At 42.3% G+C, this 14,892-nt stretch overlaps 1 protein-coding gene across 1 annotated transcript; it reads left to right on the top strand.

Moving 5' to 3' along the window:
- The first annotated feature begins 154 nt into the window (after nt 1-154).
- PCNX4 (pecanex 4) lies at nt 155-14,295 on the top strand. Its single transcript, XM_048947726.1, has 11 exons — nt 155-287; nt 3,009-3,735; nt 4,600-4,779; nt 4,871-5,385; nt 6,145-6,245; nt 6,396-6,518; nt 6,768-7,131; nt 9,625-9,728; nt 10,164-11,200; nt 11,695-11,881; nt 12,296-14,295. The coding sequence occupies exons 2-11, from the start codon at nt 3,047-3,049 to the stop codon at nt 12,545-12,547; spliced, it is 3,552 nt and encodes a 1,183-aa protein (XP_048803683.1). The 5' UTR covers nt 155-287; nt 3,009-3,046; the 3' UTR covers nt 12,548-14,295.
- The last annotated feature ends 597 nt before the right edge of the window (nt 14,296-14,892 follow it).

Genomic DNA, 14,892 nt, shown 5'->3' with positions numbered 1-14,892 from the left:
CCCTCAGCGCCGTGCGGCCGTTTCCCTCAGGCGGCAAAATGGCGGCGGCGGCTGCGAAGGGAGGGGGCGCCGCCGCGAGGCCGGAATCCGTTATCCAACGCCTCCTCCTGCTGCTCTTCCCGCCCTGCCGGTGGGGAGGAGCGCCGGGCCGCGGCCTGCACCGTTCACGCCCCCTGAGGGAACCGGTGGGGCCGGGGTGCGGGGCAGCGCTCCACCGTCCTCCTCCTCCTGCCGCAGGCTCGGCCCCGTTCCCCTTCTCCCCGAGCTGCTCGGAGCTCAGGCCCGAGGTAGGTGCCGCCGCGGTGCTCGGAGGAGCCGATCTGATCTGCGGGCTCCGTGGCTCGGCGAGGCCTGATGGCAACGGGGAGAAACCTCCCCACCGCCGGCACGGGGCCAGAGCCGTCCGCCACAGAGCCGCGGCTTTCCCCGCGGGAATACGGGGACTTCAGCACGTGGGAGGGGGCATCCCGTGCGCGGTGCCTTGAGCGCTCCGTGCGGACGCGGATGGCGGAGTGGAACGCGTGGAGCGGTCTGATGGCGCTGCAGCCCTGTAGCGCCGCTACGACGCTTCGGTCCCCGCCGGGGATGAGCAGCTGTTGTCCCGCGGACTGTTTGGGTAACCAGGAGGGTTGTCAGCGCTGGGCCAGGCCCCTATGATAGGAATGCGTGCTGGAGCCAGGTCCTGTAAACAGTCGGTGCCTCGTGGAGCCCCGTTGCTAAGGGCTCAGCAATAACGAGACGCGTGAGCGCCTCGTGGGAGCCGAGAGGTGTTACCTGACTGCTGGCAGCCGGCAGGACTGCTGATGGGGGCATTTCCACGTTTCTTCAGCTTAAGTCTTGGGCTTTATAAATAAACTCTCTTCCTTTTCTGGCTCCTGGTAGGTTTTTGGAGGGTGGCCAAGTGGAGCTGTATTGTTTGTGTGTGTAGATTCTGCGTCTCGCACAAAGATGTCTGTTGTTTACACAGAAGCTGTAAGAGGGATGTTTTGTTAGCGTTTGGTTGGCAATACAAATCGACACAACGCAAACAAAGCCTTGAAACAGAAATAGCCCTTTTTACAGAGAGCTGAACGTCACGGCTGCTAAAGATCTGCTTTTAAAGGAGGACGGTGCACCTTTTGGTTCTACTTTCTTCTTTGGTTTTGTTTGAAAGCTCGTCTTCTGTCCTTTACATACATATGAATCTGCTGCACCTAACTGTGGGAGCAGTGTTACTTTTGTGTATGCAGGTCATTTAAGCAGTATTCTTATAAAAGAGGTTGGCTGAACTGTAAACTTTTAAAACGACATTTGAAAATTGTTTTTAATTGGGTGCGTCACTGTTAGGTTTTCACATCCTTGAGCTGACTGCAGTGAATTCCTCTCCCCATTGTCAACATGTGTCTTTTCCATTATGACTGATTTCTGCCTTCTCCTTTCCTCTAGCTTGGAATTTTTACAGTTTGGAAGAAAAAATAATCCAGCGTTGGTGGAGAGTGGTTGAAGAAAGCCTGCAGGGCCCCACGTTTCACTGGGGTGTGTGTTGGGGTAGTGTTCCCTGAAAGCAAGCTTCTGGTTGAGCTAGTGCATAGAAATGGCCTTTAGAATCTCTCATTTGCACTGCTTCTTAGTCTGAGAATGATGAGCAGCTACCTCTGCCGCTAGTATGTGATTAAATGTGAGGAGTGAAGTGGGCTCAGATGCACCTAAAAGGATTTGGTATGTAGGGATCACAGGAAGGGATCACAGTAGGTGGGAACGCCATGGTGGTCAATGTATTTCACTGTATCAACAATGATGTCTAGTAGGCTTTCATCGGGTTGTGCACATCCAGTGGAAGGAAGGCAGAATTGCATCTTCCAAGGCAATCCAGCATCTCTTTTTAAGAAGCATTCTTATCAATGAATTAGTTCTGCCATTGCATGCTTTGTGCTGCTCTTGGGAGGAGTAGAAGTGCCATTGTACCCCATGTCTTACCTCAAGTATTTGTACATGTTAGCATCTCCCAAGAACATCTGTGGGTTTTCGCTTTTGTGACCAGTCTTGTAAGATTATATTTGAATATTGGAGTTACCATCATTATTTCTCAGTGTTTGTGACTGGCTCTTACATGGTGATCCACTGTAAAGGTTTAGAGGCGTTTTAAAGTTCTTACTCTAAGAGTGGTGAGGTGCTGGAAGAGCTGCCCAGAGAGGCTGTGATGCCCCGTCCCTAGGGGTGTTCAAGGCCAGGTTGGATGGGGCCCTGGGCAGCCTGGGCTGGTATTAAATGGGGAGTTTGGTGGCCCTGCCTGTGGCAGGGGAGTTGGAGATTCACGATCCTTGAGGTCCCTTCCAGCCCTGGCCATTCTGTGGTTCTGTTTTCTCCTTCTTTCAGCTTTCCCCACTGCCATGAGGAAGATGTGAGTTGTGCAGGATCAGCGCATGGAAAACTATCAGTGTCATTTCCTTTATATGTTTTAGGAGGCAGAAAGCTATGTTGGAAAGACACTAAAGATGCTGGTGTTATAGGAATAATAGGCTTTTCTAATTTTTTACAGTTTATTTCATAGTGCTTTGATTTTTGTTGGGACTTCAGGTGTGACTGTATGCCTGATTATGCACCCAAATCAGTGACTCTTCAGTTTGTCCATGGAGATCTGTAACAGGATTAATTGAAGTTGGAGTTCCATAGCAAGATGTGTTTGGAGTTAGCCCAGGTGAAAAAGGAATCCTTTTTAGGCAGACACTGTGGTGTGGAGATGAGTGGTTTTCTCATTTCCCAGTAACAGGTTGGATCATCTGCTGCCTAAAGCTTTGGATCGTTAGCGTATTCTTTAATTTTAAAAATGGTCTTATTGACATTCTTGGCGTTTGCTTACTAGTTGTATTCTAGTAGCAAAATCTCTGGACGTGTTAGGGCAGTTTCTGGTACTACTGTTAAAATTCAGCTAGAATTAGCTACATGAAAATAGGAGAAGAGAACTCTCGGTCTCGGTTTTGAGTAAGATTCAGTAATGTTTGCTCCTTCTTCTATCTGCTCTCTTACAGGAAAAATGATACTCATCCAGCATTCCTGAGTAATAAGAATGGGTCCAGATGTACCGCTGCTCAATGATTACAAGCAGGAGTTCTTCTTGAAGCGCTTTCCGCAGACTGTGCTGGGAGGTCCCCGCTTTAAGCTGGGCTATTGTGCCCCTCCTTACGTATATGTGAATCAGATCATTCTTTTCTTGATGCCATGGGTTTTGGGAGGAGTAGGAACGCTTCTGTACCAATTAGACATTATGAAAGACTATTATACTGCAGCACTTTCAGGAGGACTGATGTTTGTCACTGCGCTTATTCTTCAGATGGCAAATCTATATGCAAAACAGAAAACAGTGACAGTAGAAAGAATGCAAATCCAGAATGCTCTAACAGATGAAGATGAGTTTGAATTTTCCAGCTGTGTAGGTTCAGAGACAATAAAATTTATTATTCCTGGCAAGAAGTACATTATCAACACTGTATTCCATTCGCTTCTGGCAGGGGTATTGTGCGGGCTGGGAACTTGGTACTTGCTGCCAAACAGAATAACCTTGCTGTATAACAACATAGGAGGAACTGTTATGATCTTTGTGTTTGGATGGGTGACTGTATGTATAGCAGAGTATTCGTTAATCGTAAATACAGCTACTGAGACTGCTACTTTCCAAGCGCTGGACACTTACGAAATCACCGCTCTGATGAGGCCTTTCTATATTTTTGTCTTTATTGCAGTGGATCTTGCACACAGGTAAACCTAATGCAGCATTTTCCTAATTAAAGCTCTAGTTATTTTGTGTGTTTTTATGAGAAAGGTGCAATTATTCTTCTGAGGGAAATTAATCAACTGTAGGTTGTCCAAAAGAAGGCAGAGAAGTGTTATGTCAAATAATGATGCTCTACATTGTGTATAAAAGGTTGTTCTTAAATTGCTGTATTTTGTCACGTAAATTGGGAAGACCCTGAGCAGCTTGTACGTTAGAAACAGTTAAAACTGTCTTTTGCAGTGTTAATTTGCTTTTAGATGTATTTACACAGGCTTTCTCCTTGTCAAGCAGTAGTGATATCACTTAGAAAATGTGTTCATGTGACAGAGGTACTTCAAATGCGTTATTAAAAAAAGCGTGTTTGCTTTTGATTGGATTAGTTTTGCACTTTTAGATGTAATTTACCCTAGTTGCTTTTTCAGTTACAATGTGATAATTACACAAACACTCTTGGACCCCAAATAGTTCCCTATAAACTCATGAACAGAAAATTCAGACGTTCTTTAAATTCCTGAAAACATTCCTTTGAGGCAGGCATATTTGTTTACTAGGAAGCAGAGGGAAATCCAGTACCTTAGCAGTCCACCTGTCAGTGTGCTTGCTGATGAACTTGCTGATGGCTTAGAATTTATGCCAACTTCTAATACTGATCTTTGTGTTTTTACAGAAAGGTTTAAATGCTTTTATGTACAAAATCACTACAATTTTGAAAGATAGAGGCTGAGGTCTTGTAGATTGAATAGGTCGTGTTTATGCTTCTGGATGGACTGTACTAGTTGAGCAAAAAGCCTTCCCACACATCAGCTGTATTTTCCTTCACGAAAGTCAAATGCGTTTCTTCTTTCCAGGTTTGCTGTCAACGCACCCATTCTAGAGCAGGCAAACCAGATTTTGCACGTCGTATTTCTTTGTCTGCCGTTCTTGTGGGCAATGGGAATTCTGCCCCCGCTTGACGCACTTTTTCTGTGGGGAATGGAACAACTGTTGGAGTTTGGACTAGGAGGTTCACCTATGTCAAGTAACACAAAGTAAATTTTGTTTATATAATGATAAAATACACCAATATTGTTTATAACCTTTTTCTTTTCAAGCAAATCTTTTTTATTTTCTCCTTCACAGGTTGTTAGTAATGTTTCTCATTTCTGCTGGAACAGCAATAGCATCGTATTTCATTCCCAGCACTCTCGGTGCGATCCTCTTCATGACTGGATTTGGGTTCATACTGAGTCTTAACCTAAGCGAGATTGGCTTTGCCTTCAAACGCCCCATGAGCAGCCGTTTAGCCTCCAGCAAATCTAAAGATATGCATAGTGGTCTTAGAATACAGCTTGGGTGGAGGGAGTTGATTTTTTATTTGACTGTACTGACACTTGCTCTCACAGAAGCTAGCCTGCTGCATCAGTTTGCAGGCTTTTCATCGTTTTCCAAGGCCAGTCCCCAGGCTGTAGTGAGTTACGTTCTGCTGGTATTACTTGTAACTGTGTGGATTCTTAGAGAGATTCAGAGAGTGTACTTGTTTGGAACCTTCCGAAACCCCTTTTATCCCAAGGATATCAGGACTGTGACTGTATTCATGGAGAAGCAAAGAAGGCTAATGAAAGTTGGTGTTGTCAGGAGGATTTTACTAACACTAGGTAGGAATGCACACTATCTGTTGTTTGTTAGATGATGATTGTAGGAAGATTGAAACAACACTAGAATTACTTTATGTGCAAGACTGTGAATGAACTAAGAAAAACCGAGTAGCTGGAATTATTTGTTGTTCTTTGCTGTTCTTTCTGCATTGAGAAAATACGGGCTCCGAATATTTGAAAATGATTACCAGTTTATTTTTTTTTAAGGGATAAACTTTAAAGTTTGAGAATATTAAAACTCCAGCTTGAGAAGTAAGGCCTGCTTAAAGGATTTTAGTTAAAACATCAGTATGCACTTTAAAAAAAACAAAAAAACTTGATTTTTTTTTTTTAAAAAGGTCTTTGGAATCTAAAGTGATTCGAGAGTCTTCAGGTTTACTGAATTTGCTAGCAAACAGAACACTCTCCTTTCTGGTGGGGTTAGGGACAAATTTGTTTACTTTGAGGGAACCAAAATTTGACCTAGGTTCATTCAATTTCATAAGAAGTTCCAGTTTGGGGAAGTGGACTGACCTAGAAATATTCCCTTCTCAGGGAAACAAAGAAAGTAATAATGAGTGAAAAGCAAGCACTGACATAAATGTTTGCATTGCCATTAGTTCTTTGATGTCTTGGCAATGTAATACAAAGAGGAGCTTGTCACAATGAAAGAAGGAATTCTCTTTTCTCACTAAGACTTTACTCTGCAATAATACTGCTTACCACTGTAAACTTCATGTTTCTGAAAGGAAATCAATTACTCTTTTGTTTCCATTTCAGTGTCTCCATTTGCTATGATAGCATTCCTGTCACTAGACCGGTCGCTGCAAAACCTTCATTCTGTCTCTGTTTCCATTGGATTCACAAGAATATTTAGGATGGTAATTTGAAGTTTAATTACGTTAGCCTAAGAAATTCTCTTTAGCATTATTCAATTATTAAGATGACTTGGCAGAAATATTCCAGGTCAAGAAAGTCAAGAAAAATTAAGCACGTTTTTAAAATGTACTTTTAACATACCTTTATTTTAGGTATGGCAGAATACAGAAAATGCCCTACTGGACATTGTGATTGTGTCAGTAGTGCAAATGTTGGTGTTCAACCCAGACCTGTGGTGGAACAAGAGCCTTGATACAGGAATCAGACTATTGCTGGTAATTGTCATAATGTATATTTTTGCATTTAGTTGTAATCTAAACTCTATTTCCTTGCCCTCCCCTATGAGACATGCACAGAGTTCAGGATCTAGCAGAGACTAAAAAGCTGTGTACTAAGACATGCACTCTGAAGAAGTCAATGATAATCACTCTTGACTTTCTTAAAATTATTCTAGATAAGGCAGTTTTAGCAGTGCTGTGATAGAAAATACAGATAAACATACTCATGTTATATGTATCTTGCAGGTTGGTATCCTACGGGATCGACTGCTTCAGTTTGCCTCAAAGCTGCAGTTTGCCATAGCCATTCTGTTGACATCATGGACAGAGAAAAAACAGCGTCGTAAATCTGCTGCCACCTTAATCACGTTGAACGTGGTTTTCTTCCCAATCCTGCTGATCTTCATTGCCATCTCTGCGCTCCTTTCTTCTCCACTGCTGCCTCTCTTCACGCTGCCAGTATTTCTGATTGGCTTTCCTAGGCCGATCCGAAGCTGGCCAGGACCAGTGGGTGCTACAGCATGTGTTTGTTCTGACACGGTGTACTACCAGCAGATGGTTCCAAGCCTGGCTCTTGCTCTGCAGTCTGCATTAGCAGCTGGTAGCTTAGGTAGGTATGGCAGCTCCACCACGATGGAATGTAATTAATGCTTTGAGAAATGTGATCTTGCTGCAGCATGGCAGAATCAGCATCTGGTTGATAATACTTCTCAAGTGCTTAGATTAAATCTAAGCAGAGATTTTTCATTTGAGGAAAAACTGATTACTTCCCATCTTTCTCATGCCACTCTACTTCTTAGGTTCTCTCAAGGAAATATTTCTCTTTGTTGCCTTTAAAATAAGCAAATAAGCAGAAACAAAGGGGCAGTGATGCAGTATCAGTCTTGATCTTACTGTACTGAACAAAAAAAGATGGCATGAATTCATCCCACCTATATAGAGACAGTGAATTGAGGAGTTCTCTTGACAGTGGAGAGAAGGAGGTGTCAGACTGCTCTTTGTGTTTGTATATGTGCATGCCTTTCTCTTCTTCCATCCCAGTATTAGGGGACTAGAAGGTGATTCTACTAATTTGATTATGTTATAAGGTGAAATGAATATGGATGGAATGTCCATTAAGGTATATGGTGTCACCTAACTAGCATTAGCAGTTGAGACCAGAACCAGTTGATGAGACTTAATGTCATACCTTGTAGGGTTGCCACAACACTTCTCATCTTAAAGCCTGAGATGAACGTGTTGCTGGGTGTTTCACAGGTTTATATAAATAAAAGGGAAGAAATGCTGCTGTTTTTCCCAGCTGGAGACAGAATAACTTGAAATTGCAAGCTCATTTTCTAGATGAGCAGTCTCTGTATAGCATAAATAATCAAAAGCTCGTTACCCTGTGACAAAGGACAAACATTTTCAGAAGTCTGTGGCTTATGGTTTACAACTAGAAAAGTTGGACTGATATTTAAAGAGGGTGGAAGTTAATCACTCTATCTAGTGAAGACTGAATACAGTTAGAGAGATATTTAAAAAAAAAAAAGCTATTTTCCTCTAAAGAAGTGAGACATTTAACTGTCCAGTCCATCAGCCTCTGTGTGTGTATTGTATATTTCTCTGTGGCCATTGTGGTTTTGGTGGCATGTATACTTCAGCTTAAATAATTTAAACACTAGTCTTGATGGAAAAAGTGTCTTCTCTTTAATGGGAAAATCTGTGAATGAATGTCCTCAAGCAAGAAAAAATGTTGTGTTCTCAGATGAGTTAAAATATGAAAATGTTCCACTTTGTGTGTCTCCATTTTAATTTAAAGCCGTACTTTTTATGTAAAGAAGTTTTAGTAGCTTTAACAGCTAGTAAGAAAAATGTTGCAGTCTTTGCAAAATGTTAGCAAGAAAATGCACTTCATTAGTTCACTGGGATAGAAAAGGTTACTTAAATTTTAACTGCCGCTTAATGCTTGGTTTCACTGATTCCATCTTACAACTTTCTAAAACTGAAATTCTCCATGGAAGTGAGTGATCACTTGGATGTGAGTGAGAGCAGAAGCAAGTCATAAACTGCTGCAGAGGTACCTCATCAGGCTTTCAAACAGCACCAATGTGTGAGGAGGTGGCAGTGGTTGTAACTTAAATACACGATAACCACCAGTTGGAAGGAAGTTTGGCGTTGCCTCTTTTACTGAAATAGGTTAAAAGAGAGAAATAGAACGTGTGTGTTTGGGAATAAGCTGTGTAATTCTTACAGTCGTCACCACATTGTGGGATTTTTGAGCATTAATGACTTTGATCTGTGATCTGATGTTGTTCAGAACTTAATTTTCAAATTTCAGTTCATTTTTCCTGACTATTTTTGGTGATGTCAAACTTCCAACAGCTGATTATTTTTCTTGCTCTTGTTAAACCTCGTGCAGTTGGTGATTGCCCAGCCCTCCACTTTGTGTAGATCCCTCTGCAACCCCTCTCAGCCCTCAAGAGAATCAACAGCCACTCCCAACCTAGCAGAATGATTTAAGCTCTGTATTTTGTATCCTGAGTAATACTTCTTTAATCACTATAATACAGACAAATTAATTTAGGAACTGGGAGTATAGGTACCGACTTCCATTGAGTGAGAATTTTCTTGTTCCCTTAGCTTTGTACTCCAGTAAGCAGGGCCACTGAGATACCCATATGCTAGATGATGATTCTTCACTGTATTCCACAGTCTCAAGAATTCTATATCTCCATGATGTATCTCCATTTGTATCTCCATTGATGGAACCTGTGCACTTGGAAATGCAGCTAAAGGTGATCTTCAATCACAGAAGACTATGAAGGCAGTTGAGGGCGGAGTTAATCCTTGTTCAGTGTGAATACTGCAGTCATGCAGTTCTGTAAGGATTTCACAATTTTCTACAGCTTTTTCGAAGATAGCAGGACAACTACAAGGTCAGGCTTTGCAGCTAGTTCCTTTAAGGTCCTAGGGTACTAATTAGCCAGGTATAATTAATTGTTATGTTCATGTTTTGTGTTTGCAATTGAGTTTCTTAGCTGGCATGTGGAAAAGGCTTTCACTGATAGAATGCTACAGTAACACAGCGGTTGGTTTGGCTTTTTTCTTTTTTCTTGTTTAGGTCTCTCTCTACCTGGATCACATTATTTGTGCCGTTTTCAGGATAGACTAATGTGGATATTGGTGCTGGAAAAAGGCTTCACTTACTGTGGTGTTAATATTAAGGTAACTGCATGCTTTACTTAACTTGAGATTTACTTTTGAATGTTTTAGAACCATGTAGAGATTTTGCTGCATTGCTGTTGAACACATAACTGATTTACCTGCTGTTACAGTCAGTTTTTTAAGATGAGTGTTCCATCTGCATTAACTAGTCTTGCAGCTGACATGCCAAGCAGGTGTAAAATTATTTATTTTCATCTTGTCATGTTTTTATTAGCTGGTAGACATTTGCATGAGGCAAATGCTTGGCTTCTTCTAAAGTCACTTATCTGTGCCTAACAGTGTAGTGAGTGTCTGGTTAGATTTATAGGCAGCTCCTCTCTGAAAATACTCTGATAATGGAGCACATCTTCTTTTGTTGGGAAAAATGTTGTTGTATAAAACAGAGGATAAGGACTGGTAAAAACTAAAACTAAATTGTTTGCATTTCTGCTGTAGGGACTGGAGCTGCAGGAAACATCTTGTCATGCTGCTGAAGCTCACAGGGTGGATGAGATTTTTGAAATGGCCTTTGAACATCAAGAGCACGCAAAGATTCTCTCTCTCAATCACCATTTTGGACACATTTTGACTCCTTGTACCGTTCTACCTGTGAGACTGTATTCTGATGCCAGAAATGTGTTATCTGGAATAATTGACTCCCATGAGAATTTAAAGCATCTAAAAGATGATTTCATTAAAGTGCTTGTATGGATGCTTGTCCAGTATTGTTATAAAAAATCAAAAGCACGGGAAACCCTGGGCAGTGCAGACAGGAACAAGAAAGGACCGTTTGCAGGAAAGCAGCACAGTGGTGCAGTAGGAGCACCCAGGGCCCTGAGGGACGAAGAGAGCGTTAGTGTTGATACAGTTGAGGACTGGACTGATGATAGTGATGTTTTTGATCTCGAACCCAGGGGCAGAATGAGAGACAGAAAAGAACCTCGGCATTTGGGAATGACACCAAAAGTGCATCTGTCTATTCCAGGATCTGTAGAAACACAGAGCCAAGGTGTCCTGCAGGAAATGTTGCCAGAAGATAAATTACACAGGGCTGTTGTGCTTGGGCTTCCTGCTGTAGACAAAGGAAAACAGCAGGAAGTTTTACCTCGGGTTGAGTTTAGCTGCTCTTACTCAGAGCTATTGAGCATCCCTGAAGAATGGAGAACAGCCCCAGTGCCTCCTTCCAAAGTCCATGAAATGAGGCAGAAGTTTCCAGAAGAATGGTACCACTTCATTTTGAGTCAGCTGGACTTTTTTCACCTGAAAGACAAGCCTTCCAATTTACTCGATGACCTTATGAAAGATAAAGCTTTACAAGACTTATACGTCCATGGTGTATTGTCGTGTTGTTTTGGTCTGTTTGGACTGGATAACACGGTGCCTGCCCCGAGCCATGTGTTCAGAGCCTACACTGGTGGTATTCCTTGGTCTGTAGGCTTGGACTGGCTAACTGGCAAACCAGAGCTGTTCCAACTTGCATTAAAAGCATTCAGGTAAATGCAAAATGCTCTCTCAGATTTGAAAAATGACATAGGGAATACTGAACTTTGAAAGTCTGCAAAGATTAGTTCACTTTAAAACCATCTCATTTAAAGGTATTTGTAGCTTCTTTCTACCTAAATACTGCCTGTGTGCCAAGGCCACAAAGCCTGTAGTATGGAGTCTCCTTCTTTATTCATTCCCTGCTTGCAGCTGCCTCCAACTCTTGAAATTCGACCCATTTTCACTGTCCACATCACCTGGGAGAATTGCGATGGAGTGAAATGTTTGGCACTTCCTTTTAGCAGACAGGGTAACAGTGTTTGAGGTGAATGAAAGATGTTTCAGCTAATGTGCTTTACGTCTGGGTGAGCTAAAAGCATATGCTCACTAACTGCTAGTTACTCAGCTGTCAAGAAGTAACTGACAAAGTTAGTACTGCCTAAGAGGCTTTCTTCCTCCCCTCCTTTGCAGCAGTACTTACTGTGTGTCTTTCTGTACCTTTCAGATACACTTTTAAACTCATGGTTGACAAAGCAAGCCTGGGTCCAGTTGAGAACTTCAAAGAACTCGTTAACTATCTAGAAGAATATGAAAACGACTGGTACATCGGGCTGGTGTCAGATCTTGAGTGGCAGCAAGCAGTTCTCCAAGAAAAGCCATACCTTTTTTCTTTGGGGCATGATCGAAATATGGTAAGAAGAATCATAGCAAGCGGTGTCAAAGCTTGGTTTTCTTTTCCACTATTTTGTGGTTTGTCTGGTGTTTCGTTTGTACGTGTTTTGTGTGTGTTTTTTGGTTTTTCTTGTTTTGTTTTGTTCCAAAAGATGTAGGCTGTGCCACCAAATTGTGCTAGACAGGAGCTGACTTCACCATTGCTGAAAATAGCAAGGCATTGTTCTTCAGATGCTGTCATGTTTGCTGGTTATGTTCCAGAATGGAAGAGTTGAATCAGGAAGACTAGCTGATGCACTTTGCCATTTTAGAGAGCCAGTGCTCATAGCATGAGATGTCCCAGTGCTTCAGAGCCTCGTTCAGTGCTTTGTAACTGAGGTGCTTGTGTGACTCCTTGGAGAAAATAATGAACGTTTTGATGTTTGTTTTTGAAGGGAATTTACACTGGGCGAGTCCTCACTCTCCAGGAACTGTTAGTACAAGTGGGAAAGCTTAATGATGAAGCTGTCCGAGGTCAGTGGGCAAATCTGTCCTGGGAGCTGCTGTATGCCACGAACGATGATGAAGAACGCTACAGCATCCAGGCACACCCAGTTCTTCTGAGAAACCTCACTGTGCAAGCTGCAGACCCACCTCTTGGCTACCCTGTTTATTCTTCTGAGCTTCTGCATCTGTCTTTGTTCTAGACTGTCCATAGCACTTCTTTGTTGTTATTTTCTATTTTCCATTTGCCTGTTGGGAAAATGCTCATGCTACATTTATGCGCTAGAAGTAAGACTGAGAATCGCGCTGGGTGGCAGTGCCAAACCAGTGTATGTGATTTGCACAGAAGTGGTGCTAGCCAGAACCTTCAGCAGGCAGGAAGTTCTGTTTTCTTGCTGCTGGAACATTTGAGACACCATTGCCAGTGTGGCTGACAAGCCAGGAGATGCTGAAATTCTCTTCTCCAGGTTAGAGAAGAGCAGCATGATTCTGATCATTAACTGTGGTGCGTTCTGATCTTTCTCTTTCTAATAGTTGGACAGGTGACTTGCACTGACAGGTTACAGCTCCCTGTAGAACCGTCAACCACAGAGTTGGTAACCAAAGTGTATATATGACTATTTATATGATTTTATTTTTTTTATTATTCTGGCCATTTTATATTGGACTGAGTTCAGTTTTAGTACTTGTGATAATATATGATTTTGGGTGATCTTCCTTAGTTGTAGTAAGTTATCAGCTGTGCTTTTGTGAAGTCGTAAGGGAGGATTTTTACCAAAGTACATGTTGTGGGGGGCAAAGACGTTCATATAAAACAGTTTGCATTCTGACACGTTAATAAACCCTATGGCCTGCTGATGAAAGTGGGCGAGTGTGGTCAGGGGACAGATGGAATTTAAGTCCAAATGCATTAATTTTATTTCCTTCTTCCAGTAAAACTGTTGTGTGCATCCTATGTCCCCATCACTAAGCAGTCTTCCACAAATGCAGTGAGTGCTGGATAACTGAGGGTGGAGCCCAGCTGTCTTTGGCAGATCTGTTATTATGTTTTTGTTCTGGTTTGTTTTTTTACCTTAGCAGAGCTTAAAACAATTGGCAATTGTTTTATATTATTTGAGGTCTCCTTTGAAACAGGTCTGGGTCATCTCTCCACTTTATCCTGGTCGTTACCACCAGTCATTAGCACAAAAATGTATTTTCTCTGTAGATCTGTAGTTATAGTGTAGTTATTGCTGGTGTAGGTTGAGCAGGATTAAATACTCGACTTTCTTCAAGCTGTAGAATCAATTTAAAGCACATCTGCTCTGTAACTGGTATGGTGTTGGTTTAGAGAACCCTGTCCTGCATAACCTGGAGCATGTGTATTACTTCTGCTCCTCACCTTTAAGATGTTTTCCTCCTGGATAAAATTTGTCACGGGATTGTGTGCAATGTATGTGGTTATTAACTGTGTGTTTTCACCAGTGAAGTATGCAAACCTTGTAATGGAATTCAGAAGTGGTACCAGAACACCCATCAAACACCAAAGCGTAACTCTTCCACAGTACAGTATGAAATTCACATAGAGTATTTATGGAATCAGCTTTTAGACAGTGGTTGTTTGGTGTGCCACAGGAGCATGAACAGCAGAGTGCTGATAATGACAAAAACCCTTGCTTGCCCTGTACCTGGAAACAGAGTTGTGGACACAGATCTGCTGGGGGCTTTTACACAGCACCTGCATCAGCTCCCAGTCAAGGAGGACTATCCTGGCAAATGTTTTATCCAACTTAAAACATTTCATACCAGTTGGAAAGGTTGGGATTGTTGTTTGTTCGTTTCTTTTTTTCTTGTCCAATTTAAACCTCCCTGCCTCAGTGTACACCTCCTACTGACTTACCTTCACAGACAGTTTAATTCTTTTGTTTTCTACTTTGTCTTCTGTAAACCAAATAAACTAGTTGAGAAAAGACTGAAGAGAGCTGCGATCATTTTCTCATTTCCCTGGTTCTGTCCATCTGGTACCCAGCCTTCTTGAAAAGCATTGCTGGTAACTGGTGTTACTGGCCCTGGTGTTCCAGCAGAGATCTCGATTGGTACCAGATGGAGGAATAGAATTAGTTATGTGCAGAATTCCTGTTTATGGACAGACTCCAGCACCCTGTAACATCCTGTCCCCAGCTACTGCAGGCAGCATGTCCTGCAGCCCCTCATGCATGGGTACACTGAGCCAATTCATACATTCCACTATGTTGTGTGGCAGCATGACTGATTCTTGGTAATGATTTTCTGTACCCCTCTTCAGAATCTAATTTTTGGCAGAACTGCTGGTTAAAGTCTCTTGGTCTGCACTGCAGATTGATGTGGCTCAGTGCCTCTGTTACATTTGTTGTTTTCTGTGTGCTACTCGAACAGTCCTGTTTGGTTTGGAGCATTTCTTTGAGTTCTGAGGAATTTACAGCACCTTCAAGCCAGGTTTGTCTGCAGCTCTTGTAAGCACATATGCTACTACTCATCTGTCTGAGGGAATGATTTGGGATGCAGTATCTGGTTGCTGTGTGACCCCTGA

Source organism: Lagopus muta, chromosome 6 (assembly GCF_023343835.1).
Source record: "Lagopus muta isolate bLagMut1 chromosome 6, bLagMut1 primary, whole genome shotgun sequence".
In the NCBI taxonomy this organism is placed as follows: Eukaryota; Metazoa; Chordata; class Aves; order Galliformes; family Phasianidae; genus Lagopus; species Lagopus muta.
Note: the sequence above shows the minus strand (reverse complement) of the source record. Positions and strands in the feature narration are given on the sequence as shown.